The following is a 10,872-nucleotide window of genomic DNA, read 5'->3' as shown; positions in this document are numbered from 1 at the left end:
TTCTCCAACAGAGGCACTCACTACCCAAAAAGAGGACCAATCTCCATCGTAGGTCATGCCTACACTAGTAGGTACAGCAGCTGAATAGGAATGGATCTATAAAAAGAAAGAGGTCGTAGTGAGGACCCAACAGCCAACCTATATGCCTTTCAGAGTGCATTCAGAGTGTTTTACATCAGACTAGCCCTGGTTTAGTCTTGTAGGCTAAACACACAGAACTATAGGAGTACACTGGGGTGTCCCTGCAATGCCTCTCTCAGTATGGTTTAATTTAGAAGGAATGAAGTGCCATGCTGGCCCATGATGCAAATGGAATCATAGTATGTGGGCATTACCCAGAGACTCCTTTCAAAAAGCAAACTTCTCATCTGAACTAAAATGCTAATACACATGCAAAATCAGATGACTGGAGTCATACGTTACTTAGATGCAGTACACTAGAGACAGCACCATTAAAACATGTCACAGATTTGCCTTTGCTAAAGGTTGCTCTGAACACTGTGCAGTGAGGTGCTGCCTGGGTGGCAACTGCTTTCAGTGAGATCTTCAGTGCATTCACTATTAGATCCAATGTCTCAGTATAGAGCTATTTACAGAACAAAAGATTACTATTGTTGCAAGATTACTTTGAAAACAGAACAGAATACTGTGGTAAGCTTCCACATACCTAGTCACTGAAGGAATGAATAGCAGCCATTAGGCTGCATCCCACAGTAACCTTGCTAGATGAGAAAAGCAGAGGATGAAGTCAGAGCAGAATTCCCTCTACATAGGCAATGTTGTCAGTCCTGAAATGAAGGAAATGCCTGCAGCAGGGCATAGCCTGGAAAAGTAGGCCAAAACACTTCATGCATGATAGTTAAAATCAATGCTGCTTTCACTGATACTACTTTGGAGTACACTAGGAATTAGTGCCCAACCACTTATTTTCAGTTAATCCTTGTCTACTCCAGTGGAGAGGCTTGCTAAACACAAATATTCCTTTAAGCTCCGTCTTAGCAAAGCTGCGAAGAGATGAAATTTTCCAGTCCTTCATAAAGAGAAGGAAGTTGAGTAATGAAAACAGCAGGGGCTGATCTATTTTAAGGCTGCAAGGGTGGAAAAGAGTTGCTGCAGTGCCCCTTTTCCCTGGAGGCAGAGGAAAGCTCTTAGGGGCAACAGAGGATAAAGGAGGCAAGAACAGTTTCAAGTGCAAGAAAGCTGCAATTACCCCGAACTGGGGATTTAGCAGCCACTAGGATCCTTGATTTATCTCGATAATCCTGATAAAGCTGTTGCAAAGTTGACAACCACACTACTTCTCTCAGAAACCCTGCTCATGTTATATGTCTTCAGCTACTAAAGCTGTGTTGTCTTTAGTAATAAAGACAACTATTATTACTACTAAAAAATGTTATCAGTTAAAAATTAGTGTTCATTCTAAAGTCTTTTCTGGTATAACATACTTTAGTAAATAGGCCTCATCCAAACAATTTTTATAAGATTTTATTTTTTTCACCTGTTCCTACAAAGCTTCTGCGGGTTAAAGGAACATTTCCCTCCAGCTGTCACTGAAACAACTCTGACATGTTTATTTGTCATTTAGACTCACCACAGTCCAAATGCAAGACAGTTTGTAAGAGGAGATTGTCCTACCAGTGGAAAGCAAATGATTTTTCACATTATGAGTCTTTGAGAAGAGGAGAGTGAATAACAAAAAAAAAGACCCAAAACTTTCTAGTGGGCAAAAATCTTTGAAATTGGTCTTCTTGATGCCCCAATAGTAGTATTATGTAGATTTTGCTTTCAAGCATGGACAGTTTTCTTCATTGGGTAAGACTTGGCATGCAGCTACCACCCATAAGCTTTAGTCCACACTGCCTTCTTCTTGAACTCTGTGAGAGACCTCAAGGCAAGAAGTGTAACTGTGAAAAGAAGGACAAATCACATTAGTATGTGCAGCCCAGACTGCAAAAGTTGCAAGACTATTCCCCCTAGTCATTTTGCTAACACAGGTATAGATTCAGTCCTCTTCTTAGTGACTGTTTTCACGGCTTTTCATGGTTAGCCTGTGAGCTTCTGATGCTGTTTCCACTGTTCAGAAAATACACTAGTCTCTACATCCCTCTGAAATAGGAGGCTGTACTGGACTTTTCACATGTTTTTTGGCATGTTTCCCACTCAAACCGTATCACATTATGATCTGCTAATTAAATCATCACTTTGAAATGGCACACAGGTCAACCAACAGCTTGAGTCCTATAAGCAGTCATCCAAGAAGGGAGATGGGAGGCACTGGGAAGGAGAGGATCATAAAGTATGAAGACTTAAATCTTCTGTGCAATTCATTGATTTATTCAGTATGTGAAAGGTTCATGCTTTTGGGGAATATCCAGTTACCAAAGCAGTCACACTGAACTCATCCAGGAAGGAATTTGATGTTCTAGTACTTAAAAAAGAAGCTCAAGGAAAGCTCTGACTCATTCTCAACCAGAGCATAGTGAGCGTGCACATGCATGTGTGTGTGTACATACCTATCTAACTCAGAGGAGATTCCCCAACAACCCACAGTATTGTTTCTGCTTTTCTAAGCTTATGTCTTTCAGAGATTAAGCAGACACAATATCAGAAGTTTGCAACTGTTAACAGAGAGTGACTAAAGATCACAGGTCCTCCAGAGAAGGCTAGTTATCCTAGCAATGCAAAGAACATTATAACCAGATTTCATGAAGCCACGTTTAGGACCAACAAGTCAAGTGATTCAAATGAGATGCCTTGAGTTAATGGAAGAAGCACAAGGCTCACTTCATTTGGGAATATTTGTGGTGTCCTCTTAAATTTAATTGTATATCAATCCTACACATCTAGGTGAGCAACACAGTGCAAGCTAAGGCCACAGGATATTACTGCAATTCAAAATATGAGGTAACTTGCATTTCTTTCACCCTTCTTGTCAACAGCCCCCATTCCTCTATTTTTTCCTGTCAGTCCGCTACACTAGACTTTTCACTGTCTCTGGTCCCTTCCCCACCATTCAATCCTCAGCTACAATTGAAGAAATTGTTACAGATTTCCTATTATTGTATTGAAGGGTATCCAAACAGTATGTTGCATTTGTTTTTATTGGTAACTTCCAAAACAACTGACTGACCAATCAGTGAAATGGGCTTGCAGGACCAGGTATACCTGGAGGTTTCTTGGATCTTCAGTGGCACATCGTGAGAGTCAACAGATTAGATATCAAAGAATTCAAGAAGATTTCACAGACAGGAATCTTATCTTGCCTTGTGAAGGTTCCCTTAAAGACAGTACATAGCTCTCCCACATGTGCTAATAGCACAGATTCATCACACTCCTTTTAACAAACCAGATTTTTCTCTATACTAATAGTTACGGAAAGATAAGGACCCAATTGAAATACTCTACCTTTCAGCAGGTCCTTGGAAGATTTTGATAACACTTCCTTAGGACTTTCCACCATACTGATAAGCCAGTCAATAATCTAAAAATTGAAATAAAAAGGAAAACCCAAATTAAGAAAGCCTTACTACTGGAGCACCACAAATTCTTTTCAGCTTGATAGGCAACATGTGACTACAATTAAACCTGAGTAACTATTTAATCAGAGGCAGTGGTCAATCAACCTTCTGCCTGAAATATTCAAAGTCTCCAGAGAGTGCCTCTTACTGTCAGTGTATTTTCTCTCAGTGTTAACTTATTAGTATGATCTTTACTAATCGCTCTCTTGGGCAAGCATTTTAAGGCAAATCCTTCAGCACTCCTATCATCTTTGTCCCTCTTTTGACCTCCCTCTCTCTTTTCATTGCTTTCTGGTATTGGATGCTGCCTGGAGGAGAATGTAGTATTTCAGACTTATTGGGATGATTTTAAGGGCACATTCCCAAATGCCCTCCTAAAGCTCAGACACTTGCATATTAACTGCCCTCTCCTACATTCCTCCCACATTCCAAACTCTAACTTCAGTGGGAACTCTGAGCACAAGAAGCATGCACAAGCCAGTCCTGAATGGGCTCCACTTTACACAGAACAGTTAACTATGAATCTATTGATTTATAAGTAAGTTTCCCCACAGATCTCAACCACAAGCAATCTATATTGTGCGTTTGTCAAATTAGGCACAATTTCCCACACTTGTTTTCATCATATGCTTGAAAATAAAATGACACATTACAAGCTGGAAAGAGGACCTCTGATTGCTATAAACTGCCACTGTGGTGATGTCCAACTGCAGAGGATCTGCCTTTTACTGCTTAAGTTAGTTAAGACTAACTTGCTACCAGGAGCTGCCAGCTCTTCTCTCCCAGCTGCATGCACTTAGAGTTTGACTCCCAACACTGGAATACTCTTTATTTCCTTGCAACTCAGATATTTTACTTGAGAACATACATTACATCTGAGACAAGTCACGTCTAACTGTGGATAAAGAAAAATAGGACCACATATCAGATGCAAAAAATACAGAGGAAATAACTGTTTCACCTAAGACTTCAGCTGATTCTAAGGACGCAGTGCTTTGCAACCACTACATGCAATTTTACCTTCTGTGTCTGTTCTTTCCAAGGCTCTTTAGCTAGCAAGAGGGTAATGCTGCTTGGAAGGAGAGTTAGAGTCTCTTGCACAGCAAACTTGTCAGTGGGGTGTTTGCCAAAGTGATCCTCAGACAATTCTGGTAATATGTTTTGGTGCTTCCACGGTGACCAGTTGGCACTGAGGCCAAGCAACAGTGGTGCACCATGGTCAGCCCAGGCAACCACAGAAGCTGCAAACAGCCACAGTAGGAAGTCTATGGCCTAAACAGGAAAAAGACAAAAGTGCAATTCATTAACTCAATGACAATTCATTGAAGACAATTCATTAATTGAATATAATATGGAAAAATATATGATGGCATATTCTTCAACATACTACTTCTGGAGTTGTCACCTGGAAACTCAGCTAACCTTCCAAAAGCAAGAACTAAAATGTTTTTAATACTCTCTCATGCCTTGAGGCAGAACAATAAAAAAAAAATCTAAAAATCAAAATCAATCTAAAATGTCTACAAGAAAAGAAGCTAACCAAACTCTTCTAAAAATTAACCTTTCAGTTAAGGCTGATCCACTGTTCAAGTTAAATGGGGAAATGCAGCTTTACAGTCAACTGATTCTTCAGGGAAATTAGAGAGAGAGACACCTTTGTGGTGTCACAACCACTAGGGAAATATTACAGCAATGCAACAAAGTCCTTTCTAACCCAAGTAGCAATTTATGCCCTGAAACAGAAGATTTCAATGGCTGAACAGTTGTAACAATGAACAATATTGGTGCCCTAAAACTGCCCAAACCCCCTTCGAATCAGCAGCTGCAGAGTTCTGACCAGATTTGACAATTCTACTGGTGAATTCAAACTTTAAGTGCTCTAAATACAGCAAGTTTGAAGCAATGATTTCCTCTGGCTGCTTATAACTTTTCTCACAATTTAGATGACACAGTTATTTTAAAGTAAGAGTTTTAAACACACAAACACTTATAAAGTTAACAGAGAAGAATTCTTCTGTGGAGATAACAGTTTTCTGAAAGATAAAAGCATGAGGAATAATACTTATTGCTGACAAAGAGCATAGGTTATGTTAGAAACTGTTTTCCTCTTGCCTGAAAGCTGCAAAATATTTTCACAGCATGTACCTCTTTAAGATCTACATTTTGTATAGGTGTTGATTTGTACGCAACATTTCTGATATAGCCCATCAGATCCAGCAGCCAGTCCATTCTCTTCATCACTCCTGAAAGAACAAGAGTATTGGTTCACATTAAACAATAGAACGTACCATTTCTCTTTAAAAAGTATAGGGAATCACTATAGCAACAAAGCACTCACCGTGGAGGAACAACAATCACCAGTACCATTATTGTATTTAATTTACAGTTGCCAATGGCAGAAGGCATAGAGGCACAACACTACTACAAACAATACTGCCTAAAATTTCCCCTGTAATGCAGGCAACACACTAAACACGCTGAAAAAGGTATGCCAGGAGACAATCATTTTGCATAATAAGAGTTTGCAGATCCCACTAACCCAGTCTGCAGATGTGACCACTACAGAATTCTCTTAAAACTTTGCTGAGCTCCTTCCCCTAATACTTCATCCAGTTTTAGCACTGATGTCACCGTACACGTGTGGGGAGTGTTGATCTCAAGTCCTCCCACAATGCACACAGAATCAGTACAGTAGAGCCAAGGCTTACAAGCATCATCAGCCCTCAATCCAAGGATGCAACATGATATTAACCTCAGCGTAATACTTCTTATTTCCACTTACTTCATGAAGTTTGTCAGAGCTAGTAACACATTTTCTTCTTCATTGATTTAGATTCTGCTGCCCAGGGTATGTTTTGCCTCCTTTGTCCAACATACAAATAACTAGCTTTATCTCATCTCCAGCTTTGAGACCATGACACTTCATACATTGCCTTCTGCTGCTATTCTTTATATGTCCCCTTTTCCATGTTGCCTGCTCTTTTACCCAAAGGAACCTCATTCCACTCATCCAAAACTCACTGCTGGCTGTTTGAAGTTCTTCAACCACAGTTGACACTAAAGCACTTGCAATAAAATGCTTTAAAATTGTTGCTCTGCAAACAACTGAATCAGTCTAAGATCCTGCACCATGAGAATGGAGAGATCTCATTCTTCCCTCTCCCTGCACTTGTTTCTTCCTCATCCTGTGTGATTACGATATTTCTCTTGCATCAGCTCCACTGCTTATCAGACCCTTTGCTGAGCTAACCCAGATAATTAACTCAGCAGATAATTAACTGCTGTCGTGGGGAGGAGGAAAGGTAGTTTGTTTCCTATGTTAAGTCAGCTCAAGGAGTTCAGAAAAGCAAGCTATTTCCTGGGCTTGATCAATCTCATGGAAACCTCTGCTTATTGTGTTGCACACTGATAAGTCCACTGATTAGCTCCAAAAGACAGCAAGATTGTACAACTACTATTGGTCCCTAATGTGCTGAGTACATTTCTAACACTATATTGTATTGAAAAAATAAAAAGACCTTGATCTAATCAAAACTGTGATCTGTGAACCACTTGGCTGATGTAAGTGACTTGTAGCTGACCTAAGGAGCCATAAATAACTTAAAAAAGCATAAAAGTGTTGTTTGATAGAAGTAAGTGAAGAGCTAAAAAAAGTTCTAAAGGTTCAAAGTCGTCTCTAAACCAGAGAATTCTGGAAACCATTTGGTTAGACTATCTTAAAATTATTTAAAAAGTATCAGTTCAGACCCATCAATATTTGTTCATGTTGCTGTTGATTTTTCTTTAAGCCTGGCCTCACCTGTGTTTTCATGGCTCACAATTCGAGCGTGATAGAAACCATGTAAGAGCATCCATGCAATAGATCCTTTTTGATGATATCCTGCCACAGTATCAATCAAGGCACTCAAGTTCATCAGAGGCAGTCTGCCTTGAGAAATTAAATACACTTTGATGAAGGTGGCCTTCTCTATATTGTTCTGCAAATGCAATAAAAAGCATGTTAAGTTAAAACATACCCCTCTCATGAGGGCAGTAGGAAATGCTGCATTCCTCTTTATGAAGACAGGAGGAATTTCTGATTATGTAGCAGGCTCATTTTCTCTAAGATAGATTATTAAGCATGAAACAGAAGATCGTATGTACTACTTGAATTTTGTATGCTTCTAAATGGTCCAGCACAGTGTAACTCAGTATAGTTTGACTGTTTCCACATTGCTTTAAATTCCATACTCCCCTTTAAATTAAAATGAGCCAGCTTGACATTCTGGAGACTTAAATCTTCTTGCAAGACAGGTTCACTGCAGTGACAACAAAGATATTCTCAAATTGCCTTTTCCAATGTGGAAATCACAACTTAAAGAGACAACTGCTTAAAGGCCGACAGTCTAGCTTCCCTGTCCTATTTACATGCTTGGTCTCTCAAATGAATCTGCCAGTAAGCAGAAGAGCATGGGAATGACTGCTTATAACGACTTCATCTGAAATCACCAAGTCCTTCCATATCCACCGTTTCCTTAGTATACAATATTTTTCAGCTGCTAAGAATTCCACTGCTAACTGATCTGGTGAGTTAGAAGCTGAAAGCTTTTATATTGCACTGTCATCCTTAGTTATCTTGTCCACCAGGAAACACTGAGTATGAATACAAATGCAGCAATTAAATCAACAACACTGAAAGGCTGTTCAGTCAGAGTACCTTTCATTTTTAACAGAAGCAAGGATCCATCAATTCAAGCATAGCTGGTTACCAGGATGCAGTTTTAAGTATGTGGTTAGGTTAACACAGGAGGCCTATGGTCTACTGTTTGTATCACTGGACTGGGATTCAGAAGATCCAATACTGTTCCTATTCTGCTAACAGAGCCCTTTCTGAACTTGACCAAGCTAACACCAGTAATACTTCAATTGCCTTAAGAGGGTTTTGGATACAGATCCTAACCACTTTTGCTTCTCTCTAACACCTGTTAGAGAGAATTTACATGCACAATGGATATAAATTTATCAATGCTCTTGAGGAGCTAAAATACTCCATTGCTTAAAAAAAAAAAAAAAAAAGGCAGGTTTATTTCACATAATTTGGTGATAGAAGAGGTTAGGAGTAAAAAGTCATTACCTTAGAGATCTGGACAATTCGATCAATCTCTGAATCTGCCATTTCTGAGATACATTTTGCTACATCAATATACAGCTCCACTTCATCCCTCTGGAAACAGAAACATGAATGCAGGTTTGTGTATATATTACCACGTGTCTTCATCATGAAAATTAGAAATCATTAACCTTGCTAATGATTATGATGAATAAAGAGAGGCTAGCAATTAGATCAAGTACTTATTCTATTTTACAAATTCTGTACTTGCTCTGACCTTCAGTGTACTTAATTTTTAAGGCATAATTATATTTGAAAAATTTTAAAGATTGTCTTTAAAAGTGCCCTTCCTTGGTGGTATTTTCTGTGACTAGATGCTTTCTTTAGAGCACTGTGAGAAGCTGAATTCTCTCTGGAGAAAAAAAAAACAACCTCCCGAATATTCTCTGCCTCTGTTTCAACAAAATTTATTTCAGCACTAATTCTTTAGTTTTCCATTACCAAATACCAAATGAGAGAATAGTGTACATAAGATTGGTTTCACATCTTAACCATATCCTAAAGAATACCTGAAAGCAACTTCTACTGAAATTACATAGGAATCTTAACTACTCCCATCTAAAATTTTACATCCTACTTCATGCTGCAAATCTGATGGCTCAGTGAAAAAAAGACATGATTGAAAATCAGTAAAAATATCCAGTTACAATATTTATAACAAGGCTATGAATTTTTATACCCCATACTTTTTCTTTACCTTAATTTCATTTGGTAAAAGCTCAAATATTTTCTCAGCAGCCTGGCACAGAAAGCTCCAGCAGTACTGGGCAGGGTTTGGAAGTTTCATTGCCTGGCCAAGACCCTGTAAAACACACTGGCAAATTTCTGTTCTTTTGGTGGGATTCTTCACTTTAAATGGTTGCATCAGAAACACTTCCGTAAAAGACTGTAGCTTGTCTTCTGCAATATGTTTCATCCACAGGGGCAGAGACACAAAAAGGTATTTCTGGGTTTTCATCTGAAAAGCAAATACAAGATATTACAGTCATAAGGTTTACCATACTTTCTAGATGAAATATCTTTATTATTCAGTCTTTCTGTTTGGCCTAGATAATTAGATTGCTCTGTTGCTTCTTTACTCATGTTCCCTGTACTATACACAAGCTGTTTAAGACAATGAAGTCTCACTCATCATCCAACAGACTAAAATAAAATCTTAAATTGCTCTCAAGTAGCTACAGAACCCACTGATTTTCCCTGCATGATTTATATTAGTACATATCAAGGACTCCAGTAATTTTCTCTTGTGTTAAAAATACATGGCTCATCTTTCTCTTAGTTTCAGATTCTAGCTCTTTGCTGATCTTCAGCTATTGTTATAAAGGATGAAAGTGTAAAAAGCAGTTCAAGCACCACTTCAAAAGCACTTGAAGTCAGTAGAAACTGATCTTTTCTGTAAATACTTCTCAATTGTTCTTTCTTCTTTTGGAGAATTGCTTGAATTAAAAAAAGTTGAAACACAGCAATATTCTTTTTTCCTTAAATACTGAAGATCTTCCTTTCAATGAACTCTACCTCAGTACAGATCTGGCTTTTGTATTAGAAGGACAACTGTGACTTCCCTATATGGTGCCCAGTGCATTCCTGCATAAAGCATAGAGACCATACATAGGCAGCCAAGGACAGAAGCATGGCACTCCAAGCCCCCTCAGTATTTCTGTCTGGTAAGGAAAAAAGAACAATATCTTAAAATGATCCAAAACTAACACTCCCTGCAGCTAAGCTCATTTTGTGACCTCTAGATCCCACTGCACGGAGAAATAAGGGCTCCGAAATTAAATTTTTCCTTTATTGGTACTTTACCAATTTATATCTTAAAATCTTTACCAAGTATTTATATATTTGTGAAGGCTAAAGAATTAGAAATTACAAGAGGAAACAAGCACTTGAACTGAAAAAGGCCACAGAAATCCACAATGGGTTTTCTGAGAACTGTCTTGAATGGGCTCCTCAGCTAATATAAGCTGACAGAACTGCACAGTAAGGGGTACTGTGGGATTCAGGGAGTTTGTAACACTGTACCATGGAGGCCTCATCAAGCCCATGCTGAAATTCCATAAATACAATTGCACTTCACAGTGAAGGACAACCCCAAATTTGGTTCTCTGATAGGTTAGTTTGTTAAATGTCTACTCAGGCAAAGTTTTCAAGGAGAAGTAATCTTTTACCAGATTTAGTGACACAGCTGAAAGAAACAGGCAAACT

The 10,872-nt window shown here is 38.7% G+C and overlaps 1 protein-coding gene across 4 annotated transcripts in view; it reads right to left on the bottom strand.

The window, feature by feature from the left end:
* Positions 1-1,469: 1,469 nt before the first annotated feature.
* Positions 1,470-10,872, bottom strand: part of FOCAD (focadhesin) — a 124,769-nt gene continuing 115,366 nt past the window's right edge. For all 4 annotated transcript variants that reach the window (XM_026097886.2, XM_026097883.2, XM_026097887.2 and 1 more), the window contains 7 exons: positions 9,365-9,625; positions 8,632-8,721; positions 7,318-7,495; positions 5,664-5,761; positions 4,539-4,790; positions 3,406-3,481; positions 1,470-1,904 (listed from right to left, as the gene is read on the bottom strand). In XM_026097886.2, coding sequence (XP_025953671.2) covers positions 1,831-1,904; positions 3,406-3,481; positions 4,539-4,790; positions 5,664-5,761; positions 7,318-7,495; positions 8,632-8,721; positions 9,365-9,625 — 1,029 coding nt within the window. In that variant the 3' untranslated portion in view covers positions 1,470-1,830. The remainder of the gene's footprint in view (positions 1,905-3,405; positions 3,482-4,538; positions 4,791-5,663; positions 5,762-7,317; positions 7,496-8,631; positions 8,722-9,364; positions 9,626-10,872) is intronic.

This window comes from Dromaius novaehollandiae, chromosome Z (genome assembly GCF_036370855.1).
Source record: "Dromaius novaehollandiae isolate bDroNov1 chromosome Z, bDroNov1.hap1, whole genome shotgun sequence".
Taxonomy (NCBI): Eukaryota; Metazoa; Chordata; class Aves; order Casuariiformes; family Dromaiidae; genus Dromaius; species Dromaius novaehollandiae.
Note: the sequence above shows the minus strand (reverse complement) of the source record. Positions and strands in the feature narration are given on the sequence as shown.